The 21,760-nt window shown below is 52.6% G+C and overlaps 1 protein-coding gene across 1 annotated transcript; it reads right to left on the bottom strand.

Annotated features, from left to right (window-relative positions):
• Nucleotides 1–16,222: 16,222 nt before the first annotated feature.
• SOX8 (SRY-box transcription factor 8) lies at nucleotides 16,223–21,387 on the bottom strand. The gene is made up of 3 exons (XM_054643772.2): nucleotides 20,695–21,387; nucleotides 19,331–19,569; nucleotides 16,223–18,642 (listed from the first exon to the last, which is right to left on the bottom strand). The coding sequence occupies exons 1-3, from the start codon at nucleotides 21,135–21,137 to the stop codon at nucleotides 17,909–17,911; spliced, it is 1,416 nt and encodes a 471-aa protein (XP_054499747.2). The 5' UTR covers nucleotides 21,138–21,387; the 3' UTR covers nucleotides 16,223–17,908.
• Between the last annotated feature and the right edge of the window lie 373 nt (nucleotides 21,388–21,760).

Below are 21,760 nucleotides of genomic sequence, written 5' to 3'. Positions count from 1 at the left end.
GAAGGGGGTATAAATAACCTCCCTCCCCTTTCCCTGCCTCCCCTCCCAGATCATTTCCCGTGGATTAATATTTGCTAGCTCGTTTGCACAGTAGCCTGTGGATTTTCAGCCTCGATGTTGACTGGCCGAGAAATTACAGGGGCTTTGCCCTGGCACAAAGCAAACAGTGTGTGCTGTAATCAGACTCAACACCTCGGCTCGCAGTGAAAAGAGATATTATGTGGCTCTAATTTCCATGCAGGATTAGGTGTTTGTCTTGTAAAGCCTTCAGGTGGGGGAGCCAGGGGGGAATTTTGGGAGATGGGGCTGCAGGAGCCGGGAATTGGCAGCTCTGAGGAGCCCTCACGGCTCCTGGGGGCTGCAGGGACCCTGCTCCTGCTCCTGGATCCCCACAGCAGATGCCCATCCAAACCCCAGGGTTTCCTGCTCATCTTGTTCTGGGGTGAACCCAGAGCCCCAGGGTGGCACGAGGCCACCCCGAGCCACACCAGGAGAGGGATCTTGGGTCAAGGGGAAAAGCCAGGATGGGTGAGGTGACACCAGCCAGAGCCACGTCCCAAAAACGCCCCTGTGCCCTCCAGGGCTGCTCTGGAGGGGTTTCTGGCCGGGCTGGGGAGGTGTGAAGGGACAGCAGCACAGTCTGAGTTTCCTCCTGAATCGGTTCCTTGTTCTCGGGAGGCTGGAGAGGGCCCAGCCCTGGCTGGCCTGGGACGCCAGGAGCCACTGGAAAAACCACCAGAGGCTGGGAATGTCCAGCCACAAGGAGACTCTGGGGTGGCAGCAGGGCCCAGCCAGGGCCAGGGATGGAAACCACCCAGAACCCAGCTGGGAGCTGGGGCTGCCCAGAAGTGTTTGCTGCTGTCAGAGATCCCATGGAAAAATGATGGATTCGGCAGCTCTGCAGCTCTGCAGGGGCAGAGCTGCTGTTCTGGCAGAGAAATCCCTCTTGGCTCAGCACACACACAACCTGGAGGTGCCTCACAGCCTGCACGGTGCCATCCCAGCCCTGGCTCTAGGAATGCCAGGAGTTTTCCCTGGAATTGGCCAAGCAGCTCCAAGCAGCCATCCGGACTCCCAGCAAGAATCCCCCGGGGCCGGTTGGTGCCCACGCAGGGCTGTGGGGTCCGGAGCAGCCTGGCAGGGCTGGAGGAGCAGCCCTGCAGAGGAAGGAGCAGGGTCCAGGCTGGCAGGAGCCGGGAATGGGATGGAGGAGGCCGGGATGGCTGCCAGGAGCGCCGGGCGCCTGGCACAGAGAGCTCCTGGAGCCACCCTGGCTGCCCAACCTGCGTTTAGGGGCAGGGAGCAGGGCCCCCCTCGACCCTCAGGCATCCCTGGCTTTTCCAGCCCCATCCCTGGGCAGAGAATTCCCTGGGCACGGAGGGTGGGGGGCAGCAAGGAGCCCCCCCTGGCACGTCCCCATCCTCACTGCCCCCGGAGTGAGTCACGGCTGATTTTTGGGAATGTTTTTGCAGTGGCATCCAGGAGCAGGCAGGATCCTGCCTGGAATGTTCAGGGAGCTCTGCCACGGGCACATTCTTCCATGGAGTCATTCGGGTGGCAGCGCTGGCTCTGCTCAGGATGGGCTGCAGCAGGGCCTGGGGTTTTTCCTTCTCTCTGCAGGAGATTCACCTCAGATGTGGATTCTGTGGATTCTGTGGATTCTGTGGATTCTGTGAATATTGGACACCAAATGTTCCACAGGAAATCTGAGGTGACAGGGCTCGGGGTCAATGTCACCCAAGAGAAAAAGGGTGGGAGAAAGGAAGAATTTGGGAAAATCCTAACGACCCTACACACTGAGAAATTGGGGTGTGAGGTCAATATTCCAGCCTTTATCCCCAGCTGAGTGCAAGTTTTGGGGCTGGATAAATGACTTCCAAAGGTCTCTTCCGACCCAAACATTTGGATTCTGTGGCTCAGCCCCCTGGGATCTGCTCTCTTCCCAAGCATCCATCCCTTTTTCCTTCCCTGTCCCTCCAGAGCCGTGTCCCTGCCTTCCCACTGCAGCCCACCCCACAGAAATCCAGTGACAATTAACATGAAATGTTTGTCCCAGGAAGAAGAAAAGGGCTGTGCCTTGGCTGGGGAATGAGGAGCCACCTCCCATCTCGGTGCCAGCCGGGATTTCTGGCACAGAGCAGGGACGGGGAGGACATCCAGGCCTTGGTGGCCCTGGAGCAACCCAGCCCAGTGGGTTTTCCCCTCAGCCTGAGTGGGAAAACTCTTCCCAGCAAAGCAGGGAGAGGTTTATTACCCTGGCAGGACCTGGCAGTGGAGACTGGCAGCACAGCACAGAATCCGAGCCCAGGGTAAGAATTCCAAGCCCCTGGGGATAAGGAGATGAAATAAAAGGGTTGTGCCCACCTCCTGTCCACAGGGAGGAGCAGGAGCTTCAAAGGCTGCTCCGACCAAGCTCTCCGTTCCCGTCCCTCAAATCCCACATCCCAAAATCCCTCATGGCCCAGCCGGGATGTGGATACCCCCAGGAGAGCTGGAAAACAATTCCAGCAGCCTCTGCACCCAGCCAAGGATGCAAATCCCGGCCCCTCTCCTTTGCATCTCATCTGCATCTCATCTGCATTGTCCTCCTGCTCTGGGATGGGCTGGGGGAGAGCAGGATGGGGGTGGGAATGGGGAATGGGGAATTGGAGTGGGAGTGGGAGTGGGAATGGGGAATGGGGAATGGGGAATGGGGAATGGGGAATGGGGAATTGGAGTGGGAGTGGGAATGGGAATGGGGAATGGGGAATGGGGAATGGGGAATGGGAGTGGGAATGGGAATGGGAGTGGGAATGGGGATGGGAATGGGAACAGGAATGGGGAATGTAAATGGGAATGGGAAATGGGGAAAGGGAGTGGGAATGGGGAATGGGGAATGAGGAAAGGGAATGGGAAGGGGAATGAGAATGGGAATGGGAACGGGAATAGGAATGGGGGGTGGCCCATTACCCAGGTAAAATGAGGATTATTTATCCAGCATTTCCCTTGCAAATCAGGAGTGGCTGCCCCCGCCGGGCTCTGCTCCCTGCTCTGCCCAGAGAACAGCCAGCTCGGGCCAAATCTTCTGCTTTTTGGCAATAAAACACCAAAAATGGAGCTGGTCATTCCCTCTGGGATGCTCCAGGGCTGAGCCAGGATTGCATTTTCTTCCTACAGCAAAGGTAACTCCACATCCCCCACGGGCTCTGCTGAGCAGGGAGTTACAGCCACAGGAGTGGGGTGGTTTTTGGCAATTAACAGTGGTCATAATTATTATTCTGGTTATTTGCAAGCAGAGCACCTGTCCTGTGTCGTAGAACAGCACTTTCCAACTGTGGGAAATAGATTTGTGGCGAACTTTTGGACTTTTAGTTTGGAAATAGTTAACTTCTGGTTGTGATGGTGTGAATTACAACATCTGCATCGTCTCACCCTTCACATGAGACTGAAAATGGAATAAAAGTTTTTAAAACACCTCTCAGTTACCCCATCTCTGAGTCAAAAAAAGACATAATCCAACACCCAACAGCCTTGGAATTCCCTGCAGCACGGCCAGGGTGTCAGCAGGGTGGGGTCCCTCATTCCCAAGGCAATTCCCTTGATTGGATCTGGCTCCAGGAGACCCAAAGGGGTCTCATGCAGTGGAATCTCCACCAGGAGAGCCCTGGGCCTGTCCCCAGCACAGCCAGACCTGGAGGTGTGGGTTCCACACGGGAATGGGAGCCTGGGCCATGGAGTTGGGGCTGATTTGGAATTCCAGGCGCCTGCAGAGGGCTGGGATTTGGGTGAGAAAGGTTTGGTGGGAGAAATCCCAGGGCAAATCCTCCCTTCATTTCCCAGTCTCCAAACCTGCAGCATCTCTCTGGACACTGGGAATGGGATTGGGATTGCAGAGGGGTCACAGGAGCTGAGCCTGGCCCAGGAGCATCCAAAGCCTCTGGAGCACTGAGAGATTTATTCCTGCTGAAACCATCCCTGAAATTAAACTACAGCCCTCATTAGGAACTGACCCCCACAATTTTCCCACTGGTGCCAATCCTCCTGGAGATTTTTGGGATGAGCAGTGCCCAGCTTGCCAAGGTCCTGCAGAGTAGATGGAAGCTTGGAAATGTGACCCGGAGCTGCCTCCTGTCCCTGTCCTTTAGGATCCAGGGGACAATGGGACAATGTTTTGCTGGGAATTCCGTGTCCCTCAGCATGGTGCTCCCAAGAAAAATGGGAGTGCAAGGGCTGCCCTGGCTCCTCTGGGAGCGCCAACAAGAATGGGAATTGTTGGCCATGGGCGTGGTGGGGCCCAGCTCTGAGCCTGCCAGGCTTGGAATTCTGCCCCAAACGTCCACATGGCCTCAATAATGATCCCATTCCCCTGTTCCCTCCCTTCCCCACGGCCTCACCAGGGCTGGGGGGCTCCTCTGCTGCCACAGACAGAGCCTCACCCTGCCCAGGAGGCTCTGGTGACACCACCTGCAGCGTGGGCCCATCCCACGGGAGGGCTAGCTGGAATATCTGCCCATGGAAATTGGGATAATTCCTTCTGGCACCTGGTGCTTTGCTTGACACAGTGGTGATGGATCCAAGGTTGGAATCCAAGGCCTTGGAGGTGTTTTTCAGCCCAAAAGATCCCGTGATTCCAAATGATGCAGCTCCAAACCCAAATGGTTCTGGTGACACCACCTGCAGTGTGGGCCCATGCCACGGGAGGGCCAGCTGGAATATTTGCCTATAGAAATTGGGACAATTCCTTCTGGCACGTGCTGTGGTTCAGTTGGCACTGTGGTGATGGATCACAGCTTGGATTTGATGGCCTTGGAGGTGTTTTCCAGCCTAAATGATCTCGTGATGATTCCTGCCCATCAGGACACGGCAGGAAATCCAGGAAACCACGAGGAGCTTTCCTTGGGCTCTCAGTGCTGGATGTGGGATGGGGATGGGTGAAACACCCCAGATCAGGTTCTGGATGTGGGATGGGGATGGATCAGGTTCTGGATGTGGGATGGGATGGATGAAACACCCCAGATCAGGTTCTGGATGTGGGATGGGGATGGATCAGGTTCTGGATGTGGGATGGGATGGATGAAGGCCCCCAAGTCAGGTTCTGGATGTGGGATGGATGAAACACCCCAGATCAGGTTCTGGATGTGGGATAGGGATGGATGAAACACCCCAGTTCAGGTTCTGGATGTGGGATGGGATGGATGAAGCCCCCCCAGATCAGGTTCTGGATGTGGGATGGGATGGGTGAAACCCCCCCAGATCAGGTTCTGGATGTGGGATGGGGATGGATCAGGTTCTGGATGTGGGATGGGATGGATGAAACCCCCCCAGATCAGGTTCTGACCCCAGGCAGCAGTGCTGGAACAGAATAACATTTTTCCACAGCATTTTTCCAGCACAGCACTGGTCTCCAAGGAGCAGAGCCCTCATTCCCAGCCCTTCAGGTGCAGGGCTGAGCTGGGGGAATTGACTTTTGTCTGGCTCTGAGTGGGGCTGCTCCTGCTGCAGCTGGGAGGGGATTTCCCGTCAGCTGCTGGAAAAAAAACAAAACAAAAAACAACAAAAAAAAACCCCAACCCTCCTGCACGGAGGGAGCTGATATTCCATGAATAAATTGAAGTGGCCAAGTCGTGTTTTGTGTGGAAAGCTCGGTTCCCTGCCGGGGATCCGGCTCCTCGGGACTTTGGGGATATAAATAACTTCACAGGCTCCCTCTCCAAATAAAAGCAACGTTCAGTTATTTGATTTTTTCCCCCCCCCCCTTTTTTTTTAATTTTATGCAAATGATCTTCTGTTCTGTGTTATTATGTAAACGAGCCAACTGAAATGGTAATGAGGGAACCCAAAGTATGCATATATTAACTGCTGCTATGGAGCTTTACACCTCCAGAAATGGCACCAAATCCCATGGCCAGGGGAGGCACAGGTGTCCCCAGGGGGAAGATTTTCCTCCAGGATTTGGCTTTTGCTGCAGTCCTGCAGGGAACAGCCAAGCATTGGATCCAGCACTGCAATTCCAGTGTGGGAAAAGGGGTGGAATTCTGGAATTCTGTTAGCACGGGTCTGGGCAGCAGCAGATCACATCCCACCTCCCCTGCTCCAATAAATCAGAGGCAGCACTATCAGATTTCCCTGAGCCTTGGGAATTATTCTCTCCAAATATTCCATTGCAACAGGAAATCCATGGGGAAACCACTCCAGGGTTGGGAGAAAGGATCATTCCCAAGCTCAGGTGATCCCAGGTGGGATGAGACACACCAAGGGCAGCTTTAAGGGAGAGGCAAAGCCCATTTCCAAAGGTCAGGGGGTCTCCAGTGAAATCCATGGCAAAACTCACTGGTTTTAAAGGAATTAAAACATTTCTCCTTCCCTGCTGCTCCACAGGATACACCTGAAATGATGGAAAAACACCCTGAGGACAAGAACCCAAAAATATCTTAATTTTCTACCTTCTTCAAGAGGTCAACATCACCAATTTCCCACCTTTCCAAAACTCCCTGAGAGCTGAAGCTCAGCCCACAGAGCAGGGATGCCTCAAATCCCACCAAATCCTGTGTCCAGCTGAGGTCTGAGGCAATCCCAGGGACTTTTCCCAAAAAGGTGAAGCAGGTGTTGGGCACAGAGCTGACAGGGGAGGCTGGGCTGGAGGAACCTTGGCCAAAATTCACCTCCTCGTGCCTGAGCTTGGGAACATTCAGCTCAAACAACCTGGGACACAACCCCATGGACCCAGCTGTGCCCAGTTTGTGGGACTGGGATCCTTCTGCAGGCAGTGGGAGCCTCCTCCTCCATCCCAGGGCACGTGGAAGGGAAATACCTGCAGCTCCTGGCTGATAATTAAATAAGAACCAGCAAGTAATGGATAATTTGTTATAGGGAAATCTCCCCTGAGTGCCTTGGCCTGATGCAAGAGCTCAGATCCAAGAGCCTGTGGAAGCTTTCCCTGAGCTGGCTGGGTTTGGAACAAGCCCGTGGTGGTAATAAAAACAAATCCCTGTAATTAGGGAAAAGGGAAAATCCAAAGGATGCTGCTGGAGCCATTTCAGGCTGGAAATCTGTGTCCTGAGGTTTGGGCTGGGAGCTCAGGACAGCCCAGGAGCTCCTGGGAGGTGGGGAATGGCAATGCCCAGGAAAGCTGGGGTGGGACGGGGGCACAGCCCCAGTTGGGATTGGGCTGTTCCCATTCCCAGGAAAGCTGGGGTGGGACGGGGGCACGGCCCCATTTGGGATCGGGCTGTTCCCATTCCCAGGAAAGGGATGGGTGGGATGAGGGCACGGTCCCATTTGGGATCGGGCTGTTCCCATTCCCAGGAAAGCTGGGGTGGGATGGGGGCACAGCCCCAGTTGGGATCGGGCTGTTCCCATTCCCAGGAAAGCTGGGGTGGGACGGGGGCACGGCCCCATTTGGGATCGGGCTGTTCCCATTCCCAGGAAAGGGATGGGTGGGACGGGGACACAGCCCCATTTGGGATCGGGCTGTTCCCATTCCCAGGAAAGCTGGGGTGGGATGAGGGCACAGCCCCATTTGGGATCGGGCTGTTCCCATTCCCAGGAAAGGGATGGGTGGGATGGGGGCACAGCCCCGTTTGGGATCGGGCTGTTCCCATTCCCAGGAAAGCTGGGGTGGGATGGGGGCACAGCCCCGTTTGGGATGGGGCTGTTCCCATTCCCAGACTCTGCCTGGCGCTCCCCAAGGCAGCTCCAGCTGCTCCCCAGGCCGACCCTTCCCTCCTGCAGGACAGTCCTGGCCAGGCTCCTTCACCACCACAAAGCCCAGCAGCACTTCCACAGCCTTGCCTTCAGTGGATGCTCCCAGAGATTTAGAAATTGAATCCCTGAAAAGACCCAAAAATTGTTCTGATTTTAATGTATTTTTCCCAAAGATTTGGAAATGTATCCCTGGAAAAACCCCAAACTCAGGATTTTTCACTCACAAGCCAGATATTAAAATATATTTACAAGTCATTAAACATATAAATAAATTTAGAGAAATGAATTTATAAGGATATATAAATATATTAAATATTTGTAAATATATTAATATATCAAGATATGTGGACATATATTTAAAATATTAATATATAAAAAGATATAAATTGATATCTAAAATATTGGAGCACAAATGGCACTAGATATATAGAACAAATATACATGAATATATAAAATATATATGAAATATAAGTGTATATAAATATATTAAATATATTTGATATAACATTTTTTTCTTCTTTCACACTGTGAAGGAGCTAAAGGAAGAAAAAACTCCAGTGGAACCAGCTACCTTCCCACTTTATTTAATTTTATATTTAATTTTATATTTTATTTTCTATTTTATTTTCTATTTTATTTTCTATTTTATTTTCTATTTTATTTTCTATTTTCTAGTCTATTCTATTCAATTCCATTCTGTTTTATTTGTGTTTGCCACACATCCCTTCCCTCTCTGAATGAAGAGTGCCACTCCTCAAATATTATTGCAGCATTTTATTGAAATAGTTTTGTTTCATTGAATATTCAGTTAAACAAACATTTTATTTCACTCTCATTGCTGTATCCTACTGAGAGTGGCATTTTTGGTATTATTTATCTATCTATTTATTTATTTGTTTGTTTGTTTGTTTTACTTATATTTTAATTTTTTTTTTTTTTGGCATTTAGGTCCCAGCCCCAGTTTGCTTTTCCCTTTCCTCCTTCCCAACAAGGTTTTGGGTTGCAGCTCATCCATCTCCAGGACACTCAAATCCTCATTTTCACAGATATTATTAACCCCTGCTTGCCCTGCAGCTTCCAGGGGGAATGTGGCACAGAGCAGGGACAGCTCCCACTGCCCTCCCTGCTGGGTTTGGACAATCCCAAGGATGGAGCATCCCCAGCTGCTCTGGGAACCTCCCTCACTGCCAAAGCCACTCCTGACATCCACTCCTAAGTGATTTTTGTTCATTTAAAGCATCACCCCACGTAGGGATGAGATTCCCTCTGCTCCCATCCATCCCAGGCAGGGAAATTTGGGATCAGAGACGGAGGAGGAGCAGACGGAGCTGTCCCTGTGCCCTCCAGCCAGGACCCCCTTAAGGGGTGGGAGGGTCCCTAAAGCCCCTGGGCTGGGAAGGACGGGGAATGGGGAATGGATTGGGATGGGAGGCAGAGCGGGATCCGCCCCAGTGCATCCCAGTGCATCCCAGTGCATCCCAGTGCATCCCAGTCCATCCCAGCCCATCCCAGTCCATCCCAGTCCATCCCAGTGCATCCCAGTGCATCCCAGTGCATCCCAGTCCATCCCAGCCCATCCCAGCCCATCCCAGTCCATCCCAGTGCATCCCAGTGCATCCCAGTCCATCCCAGTCCATCCCAGCCCATCCCAGTCCATCCCAGCCCATCCCAGTGCATCCCAGTGCATCCCAGTCCATCCCAGTCCATCCCAGCCCATCCCAGTCCATCCCATCTCCAGGGATGCTCCAGAGGAGCTGGATGAGATCAATCAGCAGGGAAGGGAAAGGGAAAGGGAAAGGGAAAGGAAAGGAAAGGAAAGGAAAGGAAAGGAAAGGAAAGGAAAGGAAAGGAAAGGAAAGGAAAGGAAAGGAAAGGAAAGGAAAGGAAAGGAAAGGAAAGGAAAGGAAAGGAAAGGAAAGGAAAGGAAAGGAAAGGAAAGGAAAGGAAAGGAAAGGAAAGGAAAGGAAAGGAAAGGAAAGGAAAGGAAAAAAGGAAAGGAAAGGAAAGGGAAGGGAAGGGAAGGGAAAAGGAAAAGGAAAAGGGGAAGGGAAAAGGAAAAGGAAAGGGAAAAGGGAAGGAAGCTGGATCTCCATTAAAGTCCCTTTTTTCCCCCTGAAACTTCACAGCAGCTGCACCCAGCCCTGACAGCAAAGTGCGATTCCTATTTGTTATTCCTTTTAACAACCAAGCCCATTCCTCATGGGAATCACACCTACCCAGCGGGCTGGGCTTGTATTCCTGCCTTTTCCCCTCCCTTGTGTGTCTGTGTGTGTGTGTGTGGGTTTTATTTAAACTCCACACCACCACCACCACCACCACCAACAACAGCAGCGCGGCTGAGGGATGCGAGCGCGAGGTGTCCCAGGCACTTCCTAGCGACCGATGATTCCACTTGGCTGCTTTTCCTTGGGCTGCATCCTCCTCCCGGCCTGGGGCTGGGCAAGCAGCGCTCACTGCCCCAGCCCCGGCGTTTCCACCACCACGGGGGCTCCGGCAGCTGCGCGGGGCTTCGCCGGCTCGTTGGGAACGGGGAAAGCCAAAAAAAAAAAAAAAAAAAAAAAAGAAATAAAAGAAATAAAAAGAAAGAAAGAAGCAGGAGAAGTTTATTCCTTCTTTTTTCCTCGTGCTAAATGAAGCTCCTTCTGGCAAGTCTAAATATTTACAGCCGGTCCTCAACACACACACACACACACACAGAGAGAGAGAGAGAGAGCAAAATTAATAAAACCACGCACGGAGCGAGATTCTGCTTCCCCAATTATTTTGAAGTTGAAATCCAAACCCCCCCCGCCCAACCTCTAAAAAAAAAAAAAAAAAGAGAAAATAAAAAAAAAATCCCAACTTTGTTTGCGCATTCTTATTGGCAGCACAATGCCAACAATGGCTAAATAGACAGCAGAATAAATAGCCCCACAATGCCGACAGAAAGGCCTTTCTGGTACTGCATACAAAATATAAACTGTGCCATGCCATTATTATTCTGGAGCCCTTGCTGCAACAGTGCAGTTGAAATTCCACCCCCAATGTGCACCTAATCAGCCATTCAGAGCCCCTTAATGACTTGTCAGTTCTTTGCCCTGCCATTTTCTGTCCAATTAATTCTTTTATTGTGCACCGGATAAAGGAAGACAAAGGCCTTCCATGCAATAATGAATCATTAAAATTCAGCAGCTCCTCTCTTGTGCTCTTGGCTCCTCACCAGCAATTCAGGCTGCTGTGCATTCGTTATGTGTGTGGTGGTTAAAATTCACTCTACCTCAAACAAGACCTTTCCAAATGTTTAACCCTTTCCCAGCCCCACTCTGGGAATTTTGACACGCACCAGGAAAAAAAAAATAAAAATTGAGGAAAAGAGGAGGAGGGAGATGAGAGAGGGGAGGAGAGAGGCAGGCAGAGGTGTTTTGGGTGAATGTTTTAATGTCACTCTGACAGTCCCAATATTGCCTGAGCCACAAACAGGGACAGGGAGCCAAGGGCAGCGGGGAGGAGAGAGAGGAGGGGACACGGAGAGGGGTGGGATGGGATAATGGGATGGGATAATGGGATGGGATAATGGGATGGGGTGGGATGGGATGGGATGGGATGGGATGGGATGGGATGGGATGGGATGGGATGGGGGTGAGATTCCATGCTGGGATGAGTGTGAGGTGCTGGGATGGCTGTGATGTTCTGGGATAGGATCTATGTGATGTTCTATAGGGTCTGTGGGATGTTCTGGGGTGGGATCTGTGTGATGTTCTGGGATGGGATCTGTGGGATGTTCTATAGGGTCTGTGTGATGTTCTTTCTGGGATGGGATCTGTGTGATGTTCTATAGGGTCTGTGGGATGTTCTGGGATGGGATCTGTGTGATGCTCTGGGATGGGATGGGATTTGTGGGAGGTTTTGGGATGGGGTGGCTGTGATGTGCTGTGCTGGGACAGGTGTGTGGCTCCTCCTGGACCTCCCCTCCCACCCCAGCAGTGCCTTTGCCTCAGTTTCCCCAAACCAGCCCAGCCCCAGAGTGGGTTCAAAGCACAGAGGGAACCCCTCCTATTCTGGATTAGGAGCAGCTTGGGTTTCACCCCTAATTGTTTACAATAAACTGAAAGAAGAGGCTTTTAACCCTGACTCAGTGTGTCCAACTGGCTTTTTTTCACCCAGGCTGCCCTAAATCAGGTCAGCCCCGAGCCTGCAGTTAAGCCAGTGACACACTGGGCCTGCCTGAGCTCTGGGGCCATATGGGAGCACTTTAATGGGGGTCAGCAGCGATGCTGGCAGCGCTTTCAAGCCTGGCAAGGGCAGAGCTGTGATTCCAGCAGCAGCCACCCCCTTCATCCCAACTTTTCCTGGGAAAAAGGCCCCGTGTTGGTGGCAGCAGCCACCCCACAGTGTCCCAGCCCTCTGTGGTGCTGGGCTGCAGCAGAAGCTGGGCTTGGTTTGGCGCCTGAGCTCTGCTCAGAGTTTCCCCATGCACACAGCGTGGCTTTGTGGATAAAAACGATGCCTGGAATATCATAAACTCCCTTCCCACCTCATTCTCTTCCTTGCCTGGAACCTCTGCGAGTGCTCTGTGACAGGAGCCCCACACTGACACCCACCCTGAGCACCTGGAGGGCTCCCATTCCCAAAATCCCCCCAGCAGCACCCCCTGCACCCCAGCCCAGGGCAGGGACTGCCCTGCAGCCTCCCAGCAGGGCGGGCAGGGCTGCAGGGCAGCAGGGAGTGAAGCAATTTGGAATGAACCCCATTGGCTGTGGTTTGGGTTTATCTCCGGGGAGATTATTTTTAGCTCCTGCTGACTCATTTTGGGAAATGGCTTCCCCTCCCCAAGCCTCAGCCTGGTGCCATCCCCAAATTCCTGCCCTGGAAATGGGCTGGGAATGGGTTGGGAATGGCACTGCCCTGGCTCAGCTGGCGCTGCTGGAGAGGGGATGGATCCAGGGCTGGATGGGCTCTCCCAGCATCCTGGGATCCTCTGCAGGCTCCCCTCACTGTGTCCATGGGGAGAACTCCCAAAAAACCTGGAGGAGCCCCTGCAGGGTCTCTGAGGAGGAGCGGGGCAGTGCTGAGGCCGTGGCATTGGTGTCTCCTGGAGTTTTTCCATGTGTCCCTCATGGACAGCCAGGAATTGATGTGAAATTCCCTCCTCCCACCCCCTCAAAGGGGCTTGGGAGCCCTTGGTCAGTTCCTGTTTAGGAATTTGCCCTCAGGGCCCTCAATCCAAACTCAGGGCCCTGAAGGCTTTTCCAGCAGCGCTGGAGTTTCCTTAGAGGTTCCCAAAGGGAAGCTCAGCCCAGCTCTGTGGGGACAGGGCTGGGGTCACTGCAGTGCCACCTCCTCAGGTGGCCACCAAAACCCTCCCATGGTGACCAAAACCTTCCCATGGCCACCAAAACCCTCCCGTAGCCACCAAAACCTTTCCATGGCCACCAAAACCTTCCTATGGCCACAAAACCTCTCCTATGGCCACCAAAAGCCTCTCATGGCCACCAAAACCTTCCCATGACCACCAAAACCCACCCATGGCCACCAAAAGCCTCCCATGGCCACCAAAACCTTCCCATGGTGACCAAAACCCCCCCATGGCCACCAAAACCCTCCCATGACCACCAAAACCTTCTCATGGTCACCAAAATCTTCCCATAGCCACCAAAACACTCCCATGGCCACCAAAAGCCTCCCATGGCCACCACAATCTTCCCATGGCCACCAAAACCCACCCATGGCCACCAAACCCTCTCACAGGCTCAGATGTGCCTCTCCTGCTCCCAAATCCCTCTGGCAGCGAAGCTCTGCCCTCCCAGGATCAGCTGGAAAAGGCTTTTCCTGTATCCCAAATGACATCACATCTCCAGGCATTTTTATTTTATATTTCTTTATTTCTTTTTTTTTTTATTATTTTTTTCCCCAAATCCCAGGCACAGAGAAGATACAGCCCAGGGAATATAAAGGTGGCAGAGGGAAGAGGTCGATGCAGGGGCAGGGACATCCCTGTGTGGAAGTTTATTAAAGCTCAAGGCTGTCATGAAAATGCCTTTTAATCATTTCTTTGCAAGTCTACAAAAAAAAAAAAGAAAAAAAAATTCAACAGGAGTTGATGTCACTCCAGAAAAAAATTAAAACAAGGAGGATGGGAAGGGACTTCTTTTTCCAGCCTGCAGAAAAGAATGTGGATATGGTCTATAAAATTAATTTCCTCTTTCTTGCTAACTAGCACTGTCTGAGCTAAACAGCAACACTCTTTATTCCCTACTTCCAGAAATAAAATGGAGGGACTTTTCTCACCCGTGGATTCCTGCAATTATCTTGAGAAGCCTTTTTTGTTGGCAGCCAGGGGTCAAAAGGCAGCCCTGGTTTCACCTGATCTCATTGACTCTGCAGAGCCACCAGCCCCGAGCAGGGACACACAATGCTGCCATTCAGCCTGGAAAACTCCTGGAAAATCCTTCTCCTCCCTCAGCCTGAGCAGCAAAGGGAAGGGGAGGACAAAACGTGGAAATGCGGCAGTAATTTCTGATCAAAATTATCTTTTTTTGGGGGCAAAAACTCATCTGTGTTTTCCTGTCAAATGGGAAATCGAGAGGAAGTGTAAACTGAGGAGTAGGGAATGAAATCTGGGAGATCTTGGGGACGTCCAGCTCCCCTTAAACCCTGAGTTTTAGCCCTGGCTTATCCAGGATGCTGCATTTTACCTGCCTGGCTCCTTCCTGAACATCCATTCTGCCACATCCCTGAGTTTCATCCCCAGCCCCTCAAAACCCCTGGAGCTGTTCCCTGGAATTGCTTCAGGAGCTCTCCAGCACCTCAGCCCTGGCAGGGTCCAAGGCCAGGTTGGAAGGAGCATCCTGGGACAGTGGAAGTTGTCCCTGCCCAGGGTGGGACCAGGATGAGCTTTTAGGTCCTTTCCAACCCAAACCATTCCAGGATCTGGTGATTCCAAAGCTCCCATCGCCCCTTGGACCTGTGGAATGGATCTATAATATAGAATTATGATATCTAAAACCAGGATTGGATTTGCATGATCCTTGTGGATCCCTCCCAGCCCCAATTCCATCATAAAATACAATACAGATCTATATTCAGATATACAATTCAATTACCTTATTTCTGTAAATACCAGTAAAAATTCAATTTATTTTCGCAAAGCTTAGGGGAAGCAAAACCAAATGCAGCCACAGGAAGTGGATTTAGAACCTGCCTGGCTGGGAAGTGCAATCCTTGGGATGAGAGCTCCACACTCACCCTGCAGCTCCTGGCTGGGACAAGGACGAGGCACTGGGAGAAGGGGAAGGAGACAGGGATCCATCCTGGATGCACAGAGCCCCCTCCCCGTGCTCTGCCAGGAACCAGGCATGCTTCAGTGCCATCTTTGATATTTTGGGGTGACTTTCAATTTTTTAATGTAGTTTTTTTGGGTGATTGACCATTTTATCTCACACGGATATTTTAATTTTTGTTTTTATCAGCCACCAAGGAAGCCCCTCCAAGCTGTACCACCAAACATCCAGCAGAAAGCAAAGATCACCCCCAAAACCATTCCCACCTCACCTTTTATTTCCTTTTCCCCCTCACAGCGTGCTGGTTTGGAGGCAAACCCCAGCCTGGAGGGCAGAGCCAAAACTCTTCCATTTTCCAGGCATAAATCAGGATTAAAATCAGGGAAATCTGCAGAGTCACAGGAGGAGGAGGGAAGGGAAGGGAATTACGCTGCACTTTGGCTCCGGCTGGGATGAAATCCCCCTGCCAGGAGCTCTGGAAAGGAGCACGGAGAAAATGGTGTCGCCTTCCAGCCCCTCTTGGCAGAGGCTGCAAACACCAAATTCCGCCCGGGGTTCTGCTCCCCGGCCCTCCTCCACGGGCTGCAGCTTCATTAATTGTCATCACATTTATCCCCCTTCTTCTTCCAGCCTCTTCTCCCAAGCACGGAGGGCTGGAATTCCCCAATCCCAATTTTGTTTTGTTTTTTCCTCCTCCCAGGTTGGGATCCCCTTTGCTGCCTGAGCAGACAAAAGCAGGACAGGGAGGGGATGTTTGCTGCAAGAAAGCAAAATAAAAGTTACAGATGTAACAACGTTAATGACCGTGTTGAAAAACGAAATACACCAAGCCTGACGTGCAACGTGTAATTTGGTTGCTCTCCTAACTCAGAGGGATTTATGCACCAGGGCTCAGCAAGCAGAAAAGGGAATTTCTTCCTGTAAATTCCCTGCAGAAGGAAAATCAGCTGGGGCTAAAGCCTTGCAAACCCGGCCTCGTGTGAGCAGCCCGAAATCCTCTGAAATCCTCAGGATTATGGGCATGGAAATGCCCTTCTTAAAGGAAAAATCAAATTAATTTATCTGTATTTCAAAAAAAAAAAAAACAAACTCAAAGAAACACAAAAAGCACAGGGAAAAGGAGTGAGGAAAAAAAAAATTCCAGACTAAAAGGGAAATAAATCCTTGATGAAAATATTTTATTCTGAAGATTCCATCGCCTTCCAAGCTGTTTTCCCAGTTTTTTTTTTTTTCCCAGGCACAGAAAACAGGCTCAAGCAGAAAGAAAACAGAACACGTCCTTGATAAAAAGCACTTTTTAATTTTATCAAATGGATCTGTACAAAAGTTAGCATTGCTTAGTCAGAAGCGAGTGAAGAGAACAGATCAGTAACAACCAAAAAGTCTTTCAAACTTTATACAGAAAAATAGATTGCATAAAAATGAGCTTTTTTTGTCTTTTCCCCCAGCCCAGCGTGTCCCTCCCTCCCCCGCCACGAAAGGAAATATGCAAAAAAATATTTTTTAGAAAAAAGAGTAGGAAACGTAGAAAAGGTAAAAAGATGAATAACCTCTGAAAGGTGGGTTTAGATTTACAAAGGCTTTTAAAGGCACGAGTTCCCATAAAATAGATGGTTATTTATATGCTCAGCATACAATGGAAGAAGTAGAAATATATCAATGAAATATTAGTCTAAAAACTAAGTACCCTAAACCCATTTTTTTAGTGGAGGAGATTTTAGTTTCACAGCTTGATGGATGATATCTGGTCCCTAGAAGCCAAAATTAAAGCAGAAGTCGCTCGTTTCTCGTGGAATTACAGCTCCTTTAAAGTAGTCCTGGTTCTGAAAGCCTCCGAAGACTCCTGAAATCCGATTTTAACGGCCCAAAACAGGTGGCCAGAAAATCACCTGCCCTTTTCAGGCAGCATTTGAGCCTCCCAGTTGAGTTAGTAATTCCCCCCCTCGTTATTTGACATTCCCATTGGAGTTTCCAGGCAGATTCCTTCAGTCCCTCTCTCCAGCACGGCTCCTGCAGCGGTTCCAAAATGAAAAAAACCCAAAAACCAAGGAAAATCTATAGACTCATAACACCAGTTTATTGTATCATCTCCACTATTTTTTTAGGCTCCCTCCCCCATCTTTAAAATCTTTTAAAAATTCTACTTTTTTTTTTTTTGTTTTGCACAAAATGACTTCATTAATTAAAAGACAAAATAATACAGAACATAAATACATATTTAACAGATTAAAAAAAAAAAAAAACCAAAAACATTTGAAGCTTCCAAAAACAAAAAAAAAACCCCAAAACAAAATGTTAATTACAGCCAAACCTTGCTTAGAAGAACTCCTGACTAAAAAAAAAAAATAAAATAAATCAACAAACACTTCAGACACTGAATTGGTTGGTCCCATCAGACTCTTCCCACGGGATTTTTCTGGGATTTCGGGGCTCATCCCTGTTGGTCCCAGTGAGTTCCTGCCCTCAAGGTTGGTCCGTTCCTCACATTGCAATAGACCCTGAAAGTCTCAAACAGCTTTTTTTGTTGTTGTTTTGTCTCCCCCCCACCTCTCTCTCTCCACATTTTGCACTTGGCCAAACTTCCAGGCCGAGCGAGTTCGGCTCAGTCCAACATTTTGTCCTTCATTTACTCAAAAGGCATCGCTGGTCCTTTTCCTTTTGTTTTTATTTTTACCTCTTGCTTGATTTTTTTTTTTTTTTTACATTTTCTGTCCTTTGTTTGGTGGGTTGTTTTTTTTTTTAGTTTTTTTGAATTACTTAAATCCTACGAATCAAAGGAAAAAAAAAAAAATAAGAACAGAGCTCTGTCCTTTCAAGGGGGGGGGGTGGGAGTTTCGAAGCAAGGTGGCGACCAGCAGAAAGTTCCCAGCGGCTCAGGAGGCACTTTGGAACACTCCACGCTCTTCCTCCTCATTCCTTCATTAGTGCATAATTCCAGGGGAGCCTCGGGAGGCTCGGGGAATCCTTTAAGGCCTGGTCAGCGTGGTGTAGACGGGCTGCTCCCAGTTGGCGGTGGGGCTGTGCGCCGGTGGGATGGACAGCCCGTTGAGGATGGGGGTGGCGTAGGGGCGGCGCGAGGAGTGGAAATAGGGGTACTGGTAGAGGCTGGAGGCGTAGCCGGGGTAGGGGTTGTAGTAGTTGGAGCTCTGCAGGTCCGTGTAGTCGCACTGGGAGCTGGAGAAGGAGGCGGCGGCGGTGGCGGCCGGGGCGGCCGAGGTGGCGCAGGCCTGGCCGCCGTAGGAGCCGTAGGAGTCGGAGTGCGCCGGGGAGCCGTGGGGCTGCTGCTCGCTGTAGTGGCTGGGGCTCAGCTGCTCCGTTTTGATGTGAGGCCGCTGCTGCTGGCCCGGCTCGGGGGCTGCGGGCGAGGCCGCGGCCGGGCTCTTGTGAGTCCACACCTGCGCGGCCGCGCCCGAGTGCGCGTACGAGGCGCCGTACGAGGAGGCGGCCCCGGGCCCGTGCTCGGCCGGCAGCGCCGCGTGGCCGTTCAGGGGCAGGTACTGGTCGAACTCGTGCACGTCGAAGGTCTCCATGTTGTTGATGACCTCGCTGCTGAGCTCCGAGATGTCCACGTTGCTGAAGTCGATGTTCTGGCGGCCGCTCTCCACCAGGCGCCGGCCCTCGTGCTTCAGCTCCTGCTTGCCGCCGTGGTGCAGGTCGGTTTTGGGGGTGGTGGGCGGCGTGGGGGGTCCGTGGGGCTGGCCTGGGGATGGAGGGACAGCGAGGTTTCAGCAGTGACCACAGAACACCCGACTCCTTCACCGTTCAATAAACGGGTTTCACCTGTTATTGCTCTCTTTGGGGATTTAAATCTGCGGCACCGTGTCGGACAGGGAACGTCCACCCCTGTGACCGCGTCCCCCCTGGGATGAGCCTCCCACATGGGACATGGGATCAAGCTGGGAGCCCATCAGGATCACTGTGGGACACAGCAGGACACCCTGGCAGCACCAAGTCCCCCCAAGGGGTGCATTCACAGAGTGAATGGAGCTCATGCTCTCCCTGAGGGTCCCGAGACAGAGGGAGCCAGGGCCATGATCCCAGCAGGGTCTGAGGCTGCAGGACATTCACAGCGCTTCCAGAATCTGTCAGCACGCCAATTCCCAGTGCTGGGCAGCTCTGCCCTGGGACCCTACTCCCCAGGCACCCTTATTAGCCCACCATACAAATAATTAGCCCAGAATAATTAATGCTCCCCATGCAGGGACACTGGGATCCCGGTGCTTTGGCATTCCCTATGGGACAGCCAGCTCTAAGAGCACTCACTAAGGAAAACCACGGCCACGCTCCCAAGCACAGCTCGTGGGACAACAATTCCTGCACGGTGGGAAGCAGCGGGATCCCATCCCACCCGCCAGGGCACGGGGATCAGCGGGAATGCCGCCCTTTACCTGCGTGCTCGCCGTGGTGGTGGGAGTCGGCCATGCCCCCCAGCCCCGTGTCGGCCTTGTAGAGCTGAGTGCCGGCGTGGTGGCTGAGCTCAGCCCCCGAGTCCGAGTCGCTCTGCCCGGCTTTGACGCTTTTCCTCCTCCGGGGCTGGTATTTGTAATCCGGGTGATCCTTTTTGTGCTGCACCCTGAGCCGCTCGGCTTCCTCCACAAAGGGACGTTTCTCGTTCTCGCTCAATAAACTGGTTTTTGGGAGGGGTTGGTTGTTTTAGTGAGGAAGAGGGGGAAAAAAATAAAAAAGCCAAAATTAGGATCTTTTCCTTAGAAGTTTTCTTCTTGTTTTTAGACTCGCACATCCCCACTTCCCATGCGCGGATCCGAGCACTCGGCAAGTTAACTACAAAATTAATTTGCTGTGGTAAAAAGAAGTTAAAATCCACGGCAAAAAAAAATGGATTAAAATACCAACTACAGCAGCATGAAAAACCCGACCACTATGGACGGGGTAACTGGGCAAAACAAAATCCCCCTTCCACATTTCTAACACAATTACAAAACACAATTCCCATGTTTGCCCTGCAAATGCCACCCCCTCACCGCCGCAAACATTTCCAGCTTTGTTTGGTGCTTACAAAGAAACCACCAAGGCACCAGGGATGGGATTATTGCTTTCCAAACTCTCTGCCCCCTGCCCACACCTCTCTTTGCAAACTCTTGGAGAGGCTCAAACCGCAGCGGGAGCATCGCTGGCCCGAGCGGGCAGGAAAAGATGGGAATTAGGTACAGGCAGACACCACGGGATAAACCACACGGAGAAAAGTGGCTCGGGGAAGAGCCTTGGAAAGCAAAGCGGGCTCGGATACTGCTCAGCAAATAAAAGTTTGCATCCCCGGGCAGCACTGAGCAGATAAGCAGGGAAATTAGGAAGCTCGTTAAAATAACTGCTAAAAAATGAGTTTAGCAGCGTTTATAGCTTGTAAAGCATCAAGCGAGCCAAAAAGAAAAAGAAATTAGGAAAAACCATAAAACAAGTCATTAAAAAGTCTCATCGCGTGGGAATGGAGAAGCCGCAGGCAAGGGAAGGGCTTGTGCATCTCCGAGATGGAGCAGGGAAAATCCACCCGCGGCAGGAGCGAGGGTGCCCAAGCCCCTGCACGGGGGATTTTTCGGAGCAGGGGCCGCTGTGTCCTTCGCGGCGCGCCGGGATGCTCGGGGAGGGGATGGTACCTCCCTTGGGATGGCTCCGAGAACCCCAGAGTAACAAAAACAAAGCGGGCAGAAGCTTTACAGCAGAGCTGGGAGGGGGAGTCCGGCCGCGCAGCCCCGCGGAGGACGCGGCGCGGGGGTCGGGTCGGGTCGGGACTCACCGCCAGAGCTTGCCCAGGGTCTTGCTGAGCTCGGCGTTGTGCAGATGCGGGTACTGGTCCGCCAGCTTCCTGCGGGCGGCCTGCGCCCACACCATGAAGGCGTTCATGGGCCGCTTGACGTGCGGCTTGGCTTTGAGCGATCCGTTGCCGCGGACGGGCATGGGCACCAGGCTCCAGTCGTAGCCCTTGAGCACCTGCGAGACGGCGTCGCGGATGCAGGCGGGGAAGCGCTCGTCCACCTCGGCCGCGTCCACCTTGGCTCCCAGCGCGGCGGCGCCCGGCGGGCGCGGGGCGGGCGCGGGGGCGCAGCCCAGCCCCTCGGAGCCGGCGGGGGAGAGCGGCGAGTCCGAGTCCGAGTCCACGTGGGACATGGAGCTGGTGGTGCCCGCGGGGCTGCACGGAGCCTCCAGCGCTTTGTCGTGCTCCTCGGTCATGTTGAGCATCGGCGGGCGGCAGAGCCGGGCCGGCCGCGCGCTGTGCCCGCCCGGGGTTGGAGGGGGAGGGGGGGGCCGCGCACCCTCCGCGGGGCGCCGCGGAAAAATAAGTAAAAGCAATAAGTTCGATAAGGAAAAAAAAGACACGAAACGCTCAAAACTCAGCTCAAAATCCGCGCTACACCCCCCGCTCCGCAGCCGGTCCTGCCGCCGCTGCCCCGCGCTGCCCGCGCCGCGCTCCACGTCCAGTGCGAAACGGGGCCCCTGGCAACAAGTTACTTTAAGGGCAGGGCGAGCGGCCCCGCCTCCGCCGCCGCTCGCCATTGGCGGAGAGGGCGCTGTGATTTGCATAAGGGGCGTGGCTCCGCACGGCGGGCCCGTGCCGCCCGCCCGCCGCCTCAGAGCTCCCGCTCCGCCGGCCGGAGCCGCTGCCAGCCCGGGGTCCCGCCGCCGCCCGGGCCCGGTGGATGCCGCCCGGGCCCGCCACCCGCCGCTGTTCCGGTTCCCTGCTCCGGCTGCCTCTTTCGGCTCCTCTGTGCTTTTTTCCGCTGCAAATCGTCCGGGCGCTTCACCGCCGCGCGGTACTGGCGGGGACCCCCCGACGGTGGGGATGTGTTTCACGCTCCGGTGTG

Source organism: Agelaius phoeniceus, chromosome 16, assembly GCF_051311805.1.
Source record: "Agelaius phoeniceus isolate bAgePho1 chromosome 16, bAgePho1.hap1, whole genome shotgun sequence".
NCBI lineage: Eukaryota > Metazoa > Chordata > Aves > Passeriformes > Icteridae > Agelaius > Agelaius phoeniceus.
The sequence above is the reverse complement of the archived record's forward strand: the minus strand, read 5'-3'. Positions and strand labels throughout refer to the sequence as shown.